Source organism: Pygocentrus nattereri, chromosome 21 (assembly GCF_015220715.1).
Source record: "Pygocentrus nattereri isolate fPygNat1 chromosome 21, fPygNat1.pri, whole genome shotgun sequence".
NCBI classification, from domain to species: domain Eukaryota; kingdom Metazoa; phylum Chordata; class Actinopteri; order Characiformes; family Serrasalmidae; genus Pygocentrus; species Pygocentrus nattereri.
Genome location: NC_051231.1, coordinates 33,171,685 through 33,185,048, shown reverse-complemented (window position 1 = coordinate 33,185,048; position 13,364 = coordinate 33,171,685). Strand labels below are relative to the sequence as shown.

General features: G+C 43.3%; 1 protein-coding gene across 1 annotated transcript in view; it reads right to left on the bottom strand.

The window, feature by feature from the left end:
* Positions 1-12,989, bottom strand: part of LOC108443912 (aminoacylase-1) — a 19,814-nt gene extending 6,825 nt beyond the window's left edge. Inside the window, exons 1-9 of the mRNA XM_017724811.2 lie at positions 12,884-12,989; positions 11,621-11,750; positions 9,646-9,710; positions 7,852-7,956; positions 6,721-6,815; positions 6,546-6,622; positions 5,411-5,500; positions 2,386-2,442; positions 1,119-1,192 (exon numbers count right to left, since the gene is read on the bottom strand). Of these exons, the coding sequence (XP_017580300.1) occupies positions 1,119-1,192; positions 2,386-2,442; positions 5,411-5,500; positions 6,546-6,622; positions 6,721-6,815; positions 7,852-7,956; positions 9,646-9,710; positions 11,621-11,738 (681 nt within the window). The 5' untranslated portion in view covers positions 11,739-11,750; positions 12,884-12,989. The remainder of the gene's footprint in view (positions 1-1,118; positions 1,193-2,385; positions 2,443-5,410; positions 5,501-6,545; positions 6,623-6,720; positions 6,816-7,851; positions 7,957-9,645; positions 9,711-11,620; positions 11,751-12,883) is intronic.
* Positions 12,990-13,364: the final 375 nt, after the last annotated feature.

Genomic DNA, 13,364 nt, shown 5'->3' with positions numbered 1-13,364 from the left:
CCGGGGTCAGGAGGGCATTATGTGTGGAGGCCGGAGGGTGGCGTCTCTGCTATTTGCAGATGACGTTGTTCTTTTGGCGGAATCACATGGATGACTCCAACGCTCGCTGGAGCAGTTTGCAGCTGAGTGTGAAGCGGTTGGTATGCGGATCAGCACCTCCAAGTCTGAGTCCATGGTCTTGGCCCGGAAAAGGATGGCATGCCCACTCCAGGTAAGGGGAAAGGACCTGCCCCAGGTGGAGGAGTTTAAGTATCTTGGGGTCTTGTTCATGAGTGATGGGAAGAGGGATGGTGAGATCAGCTGCAGGCTGGGACAGGCGGCAGCAGTAATGCGGTCACTGTACCGGACTGTAGTGGTGAAGAGGGAGTTGATCCAAAAGGCGAAGCTCTCTGTTAACCGGTCGGTCTACATCCCAACCCTCACCTGTGGTCATAAGCTGTGGGTAATGACTGAAAGAACGAGATCGCGAATACAAGCGGCGGAAATTAGCTTTCTTCGTCGGGTGGCGGGCCACACGCTCTGCGATAGAGTGAGGAGCTCGGTCATCCGGAAGGAGCTCGGAGTAGAGCCGCTACTCCTCCGCATTAAGAGGAGCCAGCTGAGGTGGTTTGGGCATCTGATCCGGATGCCCCCTGGACGCCTCCCGGTGGGGGTGTTCCAGGCACGGCCTACCGGGACAAGACCCCGGGGTCGCCCTAGGACCCGCTGGAGGGATTATGTCTCCAAGTTGGCCTGGGAGCGGCTTGGGGTCCCCGGGAATGAGCTGGAGGAAGTTGCGGGGGACAGGGTCAGCTGGGATTCTCTGCTCTCCCAACTGCTACCGTGACCCTGTTTGGACTAGCGGGCAACGATGATGGATGGATGGTGACACTTATTTTGTTCAAAATGTGCTGCTTTTAAAATCTTGGAGTTCAAATTTGAGCAAATATGAAAAATATGACTAATCACAATTAACTGCAAAATAATGTGATTCATTCCAAGGAATCATTTTCATTGAGAGCCCATAGAAATACTGAGTGTACGTATCTTTAGCTTTTGTTCCTATAATATTTTTCAAACAAACACTTGAAAACTCAAATAACAGACAGACCCTCAGACGCAGGTAAACAGTTACTCACCAGTTTCTCAGCAGCTGTGTTCTCCACAAACCTGGAACCGTGCCCTGGACTGCCTGGACACCGGATAGTGATCCCTACAGGACATACGATCACAGTCTCAGCACATTTCAGTTACGCTGCTGCCTCAAACAGAGCAAAGGTCGTTACACAACGACCCCATGAGAACAAACAGCCAAACTGTGGAACATTCTGACGTGATATCTGAACAGCAGCTGTGAACAAACCAGACACACTCTTAAAAAAGATGGTTCCTCAAGGGTTCTTCAGTAAAGGAAATGGTTCTATATACACAGGCTGATTCAAAAAGACTGATCCAATTTCAAACTGATTTATTTCTCCTGTAAATCATCACAGATCAGTGCAGTGAACTGTAAACAGTTTAAATGATCATAAAGTTTATTATGTAGTTCTACAAGGTCTCAGTCTGAACCTCCTCCAGCTGTACGGACGACATCAACACCACAGTTAAACTCATCCCAGACTGGACTGAGCGTGTCGGGCGTCGCTGCTCTCACGGCTCTTTCAGTGGGATTTCGGAGATCATCCGGTGCTGTGGAACCAGCGCCGAACGCTCTGAGCTGCTGCAGCTTAACTGCCCACAAACATCGAGCCGCACAGTTCTGATGGATTCACTCTTATTGACGTGGAGAACGCAGAACGCTTTCTGCTCAGGGGTCTCAGCTCCTCTCAGACTGAAGGGAGCCAGTCAGAGACTCTATGATCCCCTCTTACAGTTGGATTGTATAAAACTTTGCATAAAAAGGTTCTTAAAAATGTGCTGCATAAGAACCGTTTCGGGTTCTATATAAAACCCATTTGAAAAATGGTTCTATACAGCACCAAAAAGGGTCCTTCTATCATTATTCTGTCAAGCTTGAACCAACAGAAGAACCCTTTCTGGGCGAAGCTGATTTTTGGGATGCAGAGGAAGACGGGTCATCTCACTGTTTTCAGTGGAACAAAACGCTCCATCTACAGTTTTGTTGTTGACCACAGCGGCAGTGAAATAAACCAGATGTTGACCTTATCATGTTAATCTTCCAGACGAACTAGTATTACGCAACAAATATGAAACAGTATAAACTCCACCATAAACAAACAACCCATATAGGAATTTCTCTCCTCTGATGATCACCCATTTTCGTCAGCACTGTGGTCACCACGCCAACGTCTGCACCACCGTCAGCTGAGAACTGCTACAAGGGGCGAAACATCAACGTAAACATATTAACAGCATCGGCTTAATAGACGAGAAGTGTGCACTTACACCAGGGGTTCCTCTCTCCATAAAACACAGTGAACGCTTCAGTGGGGTTCGCCAGGCCTGCCGGACAAACACACGGTCAAAAAACACACATTACACACACAAAGTGTACCTCTTAGAAATAAACGCAGGCCGAACTCAGGCCACAGTCAGATTCCTACGTTAGAGAGCCGTCATTCGACTCAACTTAAGGCATTTCAAATGAAGCTCATACTGTCTGAAAACCTTCACTGCAGCTGACCAACACTGCTGAGCCAGCAAGCTAACAGGCCAACGGTTTCATCTAATAACATTCAAAGTTACTTAAATGGCTGTTACTAATATACATCACCGGTAGGTTGGTGCTAATATAACACATACTATATAATAATATATAACAAAAAATGCACAGAAATTCTGGTAGGCCAGCCACTCCTGGGAAGGTTCACCACTGCTTTAAGTTCTCCATTTGTGGATAACAGCTGACTTTGTTTTGCATCTGCATTTGAATCTCTTTAGAACATGGCATCATGAGCTGCTTCTAGCCTTCACATAGAACCTGTCTGGCAATTTATGTTTAGATTCAACAGGTCTGACAGTGATCATGCCTGGGTGTGGCCAGGGGAACTGAACTCAAGGGTTTACTGAATTTGGTTAACTAGTGGATTTAGTAGCTGAGGGGGCAATTACTTTTTCACACAGGGCCAGGTAGTGCTGAATAGCATTTTTCCTTCGATAAATGAAATAATCAATTAAAAACAGCATTCTGTGTTTACTTAGGTTCATATTGTCTGATATTAAAATGAGTTTGATGTTCTGAAAAATTCAGTTTGGACAAATATACAAAAATGGGAGAATTGGGAAGGGGGCAAATACTTGTTCACAGCACTGAATGTTATCATGATTATTTGAAAAAAGTGATGTAATTTAAAACTGCTTTACTGGTCAAGTAGTTTAGCAGTAGTTTAATAGACCTAATGAGGTGAAGCCGGTCGGTTTAGGCAGACCTTCATGAACTCATTCATGAACTCATTTCAGGTGAAAGTCCTCCAGCGTCTCTCTTGGTAAACCAGTCTTTTAATAGAACGTCATTAATTAGTGACGCTGACGTCTATTAAAATGATCAGAAGCACAAAACACTGAAGGTAAACAGTTTCCATCAGGGAGAACCGAGTGGCTCTGAAATCACTTTTTACACACAAGCAAAGTTTCAGTTTCAGATTTATTTACAACTTAGTTCCAAGTTTAAGTTGAATAAAAACTGGCTTTAAACTCAGGATCACAGATGAGCTCCTTTACTATGTTGATCTGTAGGCGTCTGTTCATAAACATAAACCAGCCCAAACTCATTTACTATAAAATGAAATGGTGTTTGTAGAAATTCAGAAAAAAGCCGCGTCAGTCTCGACTGCATATGTGGACATATTTCTATATTGAGCTCTATTTACACAAAGTTAGGTTAGTTCATCATTTATGTTGAACAGACTCTCCCAAAGTTTTACGCTGCTGCGCTGACGTTGAACCGCGTGCTGCACTGGGTCGGTATGACCAACAGGTCAAAACCAGCTCTAAACAAAGTGACCGCTGGGCCCTGATTGGTGCTCTGGCTTTGCGCTTCTTTCGTTTTGACATGTGACGTTTTTATACACACAGAAACCAAAAGGAACGACAGATTTCTCAAAATGTAGGAGGAAAAAGTCGGATATTAGACTCTGAAATGTAGTGGAGTGAAAGGAGAAAGACGCCCAGAACGGAGAAACTTCAGTACAGATACACCAAAAATACTAAAGTACAGAAACTAATTACATTTACTCAGTTACTCAGTTACTGTCCAGCACTGGGTTTAGGTTTCAGTCCGACTTTAATCAGTGTTCTGAAGTCTCTGTGAGCTGCGTGTGAACTGGAGTCAGTGATAGTGCAGATCAGGGCGCTGCTGCCGTGGATTGTGCTGTTGAATGTTTCACTAGGTCTGAGTTTAATACGCTGCAGACCGTAACGTTCTTTGGTGAAGCTTAATAATGAACACATGGACAATCAGTCACTTCTGAAAGTGTCAATCTGGGCTGTGAAACTCCAGAACTGACTGATTTCATGTTCACTCTCATTGTGTTTGTAAGCAGAAGAGAAGGAATTTTATTAGTTTGAATATGAAAAAATGATTATGCATCCAAGCAAAAAGACCCCAGAGAGATCAGACCACTGCTGTTTTAAAAGAGCTGCTCTATCGTTCAGGATAGATTTTAAAGCTCTACTACTAGTTTTTAAATGACCTCAAAGCTCCTGAATGTCTGTCTGTTTATGATCTTAGATCTGCAGATTCTGACCTTCAAACAACTTCAGTCAAACACAGAAAACGTGCAGAGACTCTTTCAGTTCTTCTGCATCTAAACTGTGGAGCTCTATAATTAGACAGTCGAGCTCAGGCTCCAGCACCCCCCGCAACCCAGAAGGAGAAGCGGCTTAGAAGGTGTGTGTATGTGTGTGTGTGTGTGTGTGTGTGTGTGTTAAGCTTTATCATCTGCCTTTAAAGCTCCCACCAACATGAAAAGTGCTCTATAAATAAATATTATTATTACTGTTGTTATTACTACTACATGTTACTAAAAGTTGCAGCTTTTTAATTTTTTTCTCATGTTTTTAAAAATTTAAACAAAAATAAAAAGTCAGCGAAGACTCAAACCAGTCGATACAAGATAATAAGGCAATCTGGATGTAAATGTAATTCATTATGAAACAAACTACAAAAGTTACAATTATGCAATTACATATAAATAACTGTGTAATATAAAACAACAAGCAAAAATGACAAGAACTTGATTTCTAAGGGTTAAACAGCAGCACATACACTAACTCATTAATATACAGAATTCCAAGGATTACTTGCTGTTATTACATTTAGATAATGATGTAATGTAACCCAGTGTGCACCAAATGCCCATAATAACTGGACTGGTAAGGGCTAAACTCTGAATCTGGTGTGTATGTGCAGAGAAGTTACTATAATGCACACCGACCTGCTAAAGAGCAGCTCCACGGGTCATTTATTTACCTTCGTCCAGGGCGAAGCCGACGTTAAGCTTCTTAAACTCTGGGTGATTTATAAATGACTCCATTCCTTTATGACCTCCGACCTCTTCATCTGGAAAGAGAATGGACTGATGTTTACTGATGTTTCATGGACTGATGAAATTTCTGGTCCAAACCCAAATTCAGCCTGATAATTTTTTACCCAAGCCTGACCAAAGAGTTTGAACCCTCTGTGGTCCGAGTGCATTTTCTCGATTTCTGCCTATCCTCTTAAAAGACTTTTCATATCACATGATCCTCATACACTATATTTCCAAAAGTATTCGGCCGTCTGGCTTCACTCGGATATGAAAGTGAGTGAATCCCATTCTCAATCCATAGGGTTTAATATGATGTCGGCCCACCCTTTGCAGCTATAACAGCTTCAGCTCTTCTGGGAAGGCTTTCCACAAGGGTTAGGAGTGTTTATGGGAATTTCTGACCGTTGTTCCAGAAGCACATTTGTGAGGTCAGACACTGATGTTGGACGAGAAGGCCTGGCTCACAGTCTCCGCTCTAATTCATCCCAAAGGTGTTCTATCGGGTTGAGGTCAGGACTCTGTGCAGGCCAGTCAAGTTCTTCCACAACAAACTGGCTCATCCACGACTTTATGGACTTGCTTTGTGCACTGGTGTGCAGTCATGTTGGAACAGGAAGGGGCCGTCCCCAAACTGTTCCCACAAAGTTGGGAGCATAAAATTGTCCAAAATCTCTTGGTGCTGAAGCTTTAAGACCTCCTTTCACTGGAACTAAGGGGCCGAGCATAACTCCTGAAAAACAACCCCACACCATGATCCCCCCTCCACCAAACTTTACACTCGGCACAATGCAGTCAGACAAGTACCGTCTCCTGGCAACCGCCAAACCCAGACTCATCCATCGGATTTTCAGCCACTTCGTGTCTGAGTTGCTGTCGTTCCCAATCGCTTCCACTTTGTTATAATCCCACTGACAGTTAACTGTGGAATATTTAGTAGTGAGGAAATTCACGACTGGACTTGCACAGGTGTCACAAGACAATCATTCACAAAGGCTTTACTTTATTCCTCTATTAGTTATCAGAATGAGTGATGTTAGCTTGTGCTCATAACCAATATCAAATGAAACTTCGTCTTACCTGGAACGAAAGTTAAGTGGATGGTGCGAGGAAATCTCTTCCCTGCAGCCTTCAGACGACGAATGGCTTCGATATACCTGCAGAGATCAAATGCACAAAGAAACTGTATAATAACTGTGTGACATATGAATATAAACAAGTACATATCCACAGTAGTACGTAGAGCTGAACTCACTGTATAGTGACGCATTTCATGTCCTGAGTTCCTCTCCCGTAGATGTTTCCCTCAGCGTCCTTCACAGCAGCGAATGCATCGTACTTCCACTGCTCCTGCAGAGGAACATCACAGAGACGGCTGTTTTCCTCAGTGTTTACATTCCTATTCTTTTCCCTACAGCAAACTATGATATGTGTGTTTACATGCACTCAATAATCTGATCATAATCAGATTTCTGACTACTGAAATGGTCTTGTAAGCACCACACTCCAGTCTAGAAGTCTGAATAAGAAATCTGATAAAGAGCCTGGATTTTGGCCTCTTACTCTTTCTGTTGGATTTCTCATTTGGAGCATGTGCCAAAACAGATGGCAGTACCGGAAATAAGCGAGCAGTGTTGCCGTGAGACACAGCAAAACAGTTTTTGGTTGGACACTAGCCACGTTTACATGTAGCCTAATAATCCAATATTAATCCGACTAATAGCTCAATTGGAATATAACATGTCCATGTAAACACCTCAATCGGAATAGTCTAGTCCGATTCAGGCCATTCAGAATACAATTTCTACCTGAATTGAACGAGCTGGGTAATCCTGTAAATAATCCATTAAATAGAAGAATAATATCCGTGTAAGCGCCTGTATCCGATTACATTCCCTATCGGAAAGTTTAAGTCCATTCTGCATGTGCGTCGCGTCACAGTGAGAGTTTATACCGTTCAACACGGCGGAGCAGAAACTGGTCTGCAGAGGAGACGAAGTTCATGCTCTGATCTTTAAAAGACGGCGGTGGGACGGACGTCCAGCTTATGTGTCTCAGAACACGACGTCTTCCTCTCGGCCTTCTTTAATAAGGACATGTGAAGGACGTTTTCCTGAGTCTGACGTCATTTTAAAGCAGTTAAAAACACAATCACTGCTCACTGCTGCTCATCTCACTCTGACTAGATCTCACGTGATGCTGGTTGTCATGGTAACGTCTACACTAAGATAACGCCGAGTGACCAGGTCAAGGATGTTTCAGTCATGTCCCTGGCCCATATATGCAGTGATATCTATTCCAACTTGTTTGTAAACTTCAGAAAAATGACATACTGTGATACTGTATCAGCCAAATGTAACTCTTCTGCCACGTCGCTCACCCTTACCTGATAGACTGGGACTACATCAGTGTGGGAGTTGAGGAGGACGGACTTCAGAGATGGATTAGTTCCTGTCCACGTCATGATGGCCACCACTCTACCAGGACACACCTGACGGAATAAGAGGAACACAGATGAGGAAATATTAAAAGATGAGACGCTGTATCACCTCCTGTCTCATATCATCATATGTTTATTTCACAACAAACGGAATAAGTGCATTTTCATCAGTGAGGAAACACAAAACAAGACAAAATGGGAAACACATTTGATGTTTAATGCCCGTTAATGACGTCTTTAGAGGGCGGAGCTGAGCGGCGTTTGTTTATTTGATGGTCGTTAATGACGTCTTTAGAGGGCGGAGCTGAGCGGCGTTTGTTTATTTGATGGTTGTTAATGACGTCTCTGGAGGGCGGAGCTGAGAGGCGTTTGTTTATTTGATGGTTGTTAATGACGTCTTTAGAGGGCGGAGCTGAGCGGCGTTTGTTTATTTGATGGTAGTTAATGATGTCTTTAGAGGGCGGAGCTGAGCGGCGTTTGTTTATTTGATGGTTGTTAATGACGTCTTTAGAGGGCGGAGCTGAGCGGCGTGTGTTTATTTGATGGTCGTTAATGACGTCTTTAGAGGGCGGAGCTGAGCGGCGTTTGTTTATTTGATGGTAGTTAATGACGTCTTTAGAGGGCGGAGCTGAGCGGTGTTTGTTTATTTGATGGCTGTTAATGACGTCTTTAGAGGGCGGAGCTGAGCGGCGTGTGTTTATTTGATGGTTGTTAATGACATCTTTAGAGGGCGGAGCTGAGCGGCGTTTGTTTATTTGATGGTTGTTAATGACATCTTTAGAGGGCGGAGCTGAGCGGCGTTTGTTTATTTGATGGTCGTTAATGACGTCTCTGGAGGGCGGAGCTGAGCGGCGTTTGTTTATTTGATGGTTGTTAATGACGTCTTTAGAGGGCGGAGCTGAGCGGCGTTTGTTTATTTGATGGCAGTTAATGATGTCTTTAGAGGGCGGAGCTGAGCGGTGTTTGTTTATTTGATGGCTGTTAATGACGTCTTTAGAGGGCGGAGCTGAGCGGCGTTTGTTTATTTGATGGTTGTTAATGACGTCTTTAGAGGGCGGAGCTGAGCGGCGTTTGTTTATTTGATGGTCGTTAATGACGTCTTTAGAGGGCGGAGTTGAGCGGCGTTTGTTTATTTGATGGTGGTTAATGACGTCTTTAGAGGGCGGAGCTGAGCGGCGTTTGTTTATTTGATGGTGGTTAATGACGTCTTTAGAGGGCGGAGCTGAGCGGCGTTTGTTTATTTGATGGTTGTTAATGACATCTTTAGAGGGCGGAGCTGAGCGGCGTTTGTTTATTTGATGGTCGTTAATGACGTCTTTAGAGGGCGGAGCTGAGCGGCGTTTGTTTATTTGATGGTCGTTAATGACGTCTTTAGAGGGCGGAGCTGAGCGGCGTTTGTTTATTTGATGGTTGTTAATGACGTCTTTAGAGGGCGGAGCTGAGCGGCGTTTGTTTATTTGATGGTTGTTAATGACGTCTTTAGAGGGCGGAGCTTAGCGGCGTTTGTTTATTTGATGGTCGTTAATGACGTCTTTAGAGGGCGGAGCTGAGCGGCGTTTGTTTATTTGATGTTTATTAGGAACACACTGAGTGAAATTTAATCTTTAAGAAGATAATCATACATTGCTATTAGAATTATTAAAAAATCGACAGTTTTTTTTGTTTTTATGAATATATCATACGTCTGTGTAATAGCACAGCCGTAATCAACTAATAAAAACATGTCATGAACCAGTGTACCTCTATTTTCTTCATGGGTAAACCAAGCTCCTCCGAAATCCTGCCAAGAAACTTGAGAGCACCATCTGTAAACAACACACACACACACACACACACACACACACACCAGTGTGACATAACAGCACCATTACAAAGACCTCAGCAGGCAGCTGACCTCACCACTGCATAGATTCATGCCCAGCTCAGCTCAGTGTTCTGCACACTCAGCACATCCTGAGATTGCATCATCCTGTCTGACCACAGCGCCCTTATCTCTCATTCACTCTACACTGTCAACGCTTTAATCAGCTGAACTGGTTATAAATCCTAATTAAATTGAAATGTGAGCTTCACAGTCCCAGCTCTGACCTAAAACAGCTTAATCTCGGTCTGACTCCTAATGGATGAGATAGGCGATGGATTACAGAGCCTTCCAGGGCAGCTGGCAGTGAGCCACCTCTGAGGCTGTTAATGATTGTTTGGGCCGCTGGTCACAGAGTCAGTGCCCGGTCTGCCAAAACATTCATCTTTTAACAGTTTCAACAACAAAACATTAAACACACAAAGTAACTCAGCAGTGGATTTTATCACATGGTGGTTAAAATCTCACGTGAACTTGCAGCTCCGACGGCCTCAGCGGTCACTTTGTTCAGAGCTGGTTTTGACCTGTTGGTCATACCGACCCAGTGCAGCACGCGGTTCAACGTCAGCGCAGCAGCGTAAAACTTTGGGAGAGTCTGTTCAACATAAATGATGAACTAACCTAACTTTGTGTAAATAGAGCTCAATATAGAAATATGTCCACATATGCAGTCGAGACTGACGCGGCTTTTTTCTGAATTTCTACAAACACCATTTCATTTTATAGTAAATGAGTTTGGGCTGGTTTATGTTTATGAACAGACGCCTACAGATCAACATAGTAAAGGAGCTCATCTGTGATCCTGAGTTTAAAGCCAGTTTTTATTCAACTTAAACTTGGAACTAAGTTGTAAATAAATCTGAAACTGAAACTTTGCTTGTGTGTAAAAAGTGATTTCAGAGCCACTCGGTTCTCCCTGATGGAAACTGTTTACCTTCAGTGTTTTGTGCTTCTGATCATTTTAATAGACGTCAGCGTCACTAATTAATGACGTTCTATTAAAAGACTGGTTTACCAAGAGAGACGCTGGAGGACTTTCACCTGAAATGAGTTCATGAAGCCAGTCTGGTTATAAAAATGATAACAGGACATCAGAGCCAGAATTCCTATTTTAGTACTTTTACTTTATACTTAAGTACATTTGAAGGGAAATACTTTAGTACTTTTACTCAAGTGGAGGTCTAAAGGGAGGAACTTCTACTTTTACTGGAGGAATATTTTACCCTGGGCGTCTACTTTAACTCCAGTACATGGTTTGTGTACTTCGTCCAGCTCTGCGTTTCACTGAGTTTGTTTGCATTTATTAAATCTAATATGCAGCACAAAAACAGCGACTTTACAGGAGAAAGAAAAAAAATATCCTCAACTTCTAATGTCATTTTATAAAAACACTGTAAACCATTTTTATTGACTTATTCAGTTTATATTTATATAGTTATATATATATAAAGTTATAACGGAGAGAGAGGGTTTGGTTCGGACGGCACGTTCGCAGTACTGCGCAGAAGCCTGAGAAAACGGCCTGGTCAGCTGTTTATCTGCTCAGCGAGCCAAAATACGAGCACTGAAAATAAACACAAAGGAATAAATCCGCAATCGTCCGTGATCGCTCAGCACACCAGCGTGTCAGTTTCACTATTTCCAAGCCTGAGATCGAATCCATGCGACGGTGGGAAAGTATTTACGCGATTTGTGTTTATTATAATGTTATTAGACCCTCACCGCCCGGGGCAGTAAAGGGTTTCGACATGTGGTGGACAGTTCTGCTCAGTTCTGCACGTCTGTACTGATTATACAAGGGTTCTCGTGTTCCAGCAGAGCCGGCGTCGACTGTTTCAGCAGTATTTCAGGTACCGTAGTCTGGCTCCGGGTGGACGGTCTTCAGTCGGATATATTCCCTGAACACAGACACAGCAGGGTCCTCTTTAACCCCCCCTCCTCCTCCGCTCGGCCCGTCCTGATCCGGCAGCATATCGTCCGAGTCCTGGAGGACAAACCGGTGGATCATTAACCAGAACCCAGCCGTAAAACACAGACCAGAGTAATAAAGAGAGCCCAGCCAGCTGCTGCGTCAGCACATCTGCTGCTTTTCTTGTCTTAACATTAAAACACATAGAAATGAATTAACTGCAAAATATACATATAAAATAAACGCAATTAATTACACTAATGAACCCGACCACAGGTCAATCAGATGAAAGCCAGCCACACTGGAAAATACGGTTCTTCAAGGGTTCTTTAGTACAGGCAGTAGTCCCAAGTAGAACCATGAGGTCCACATAGAACCATTTAATGCTTAAACGGCTCTTGGCGCTCTGAAATGGTTCTCCAGATTGATGAAGAACGTTTCTACACACAGAACCACTCTCAGGTTCTATAGCACCAAAAATGCTCAACATCATAACAGCAGAACCCATTTTGGTGCTATACAGAATCATTTGTGACACCAACATGAAGAACCATTGGACTAAAAAGAACCGTCTAAGCATGAAATGGCTCGTGTCCGAGACAGAACAACTCCCTTTACTAAAGAACCCTTGAAGAACCATCTTTTTAAGTGAGTACTCGGTAAACAATTGCGTTCTATACAGAAGCAGAACGTTTCTGAAGCTTGTAATGAATGAGCTATTTCTTTTTTTGGTGCTGTATAGAACCAAAAGTGCTCTTTAAAAGAACCACAGTGGTTTTGTACAACCGTGAGAACTCAAAACAGGTTCTCAAGGTTCTATTTAACCTCTGCTTTTGCTAAGCAGCATCTCTCACGGCGTGCTGCTCGGAGAGCAGGTGGGGGGACCGGTTTGATGTCATTCCCGCGAACCAAGACTCTTATTCTGCTTTCCGTTCCACCTTAAATGGTGCAGACATCGCGGAGCCTGGATTTAAGGTGGAGCAGGACATTCGAGTAGTGGTAACAGCGAAGCATCGACAGGGTTCTGACGGGTTCTGGAGATCGTGTTTGATGGAAACCGGTTCTGACTGAACTCCAGGCTCCTGAGGAGCTTCAGCTTCTGCCTCCACCGCGACCCGCAGTCCGGAGTCCGGAGTCACAGGGAACCGTTTCAACCCATTACAGACCCCAAAGCTCCGCCTGAAGCTCCGCAACGACCGGCTACTCACCTCCGTCCAGTCCGGTCCGGTCCACGGTCCGAAACTTAGACCCGCTGTTTAAAAGCAGCTGCCATGTCGCAACCAGCAGACATCGCAGTCGATCAACCAATCATCGATGCGTACCGTTATGGACGCGCCTTCCTGCAGTTTAAAATAGCAACAACAACAACAACAACAATAATAATAATAATAATAATAATAAACAGGCCCTAATTATTTTTTCATTCTTGAGTGAATTGCTTTGTCATTATTTTTCAATACAACCTCAATATTTTTGATATCTCGTTATTTGAGATGCTAAGTCGTTATTTTGAAATACTATCGCATTATTTTAAATTATTATCTCATTATTTTGAGATGATATTTCATTATTTTGAAATACTATCGCATTATTTTAAATTATTATCTCATTATTTTGAGATGATATTTCATTATTTTGAAATACTATCGCATTATTTTAAATTATTATCTCATTATTTTGAGATGATAT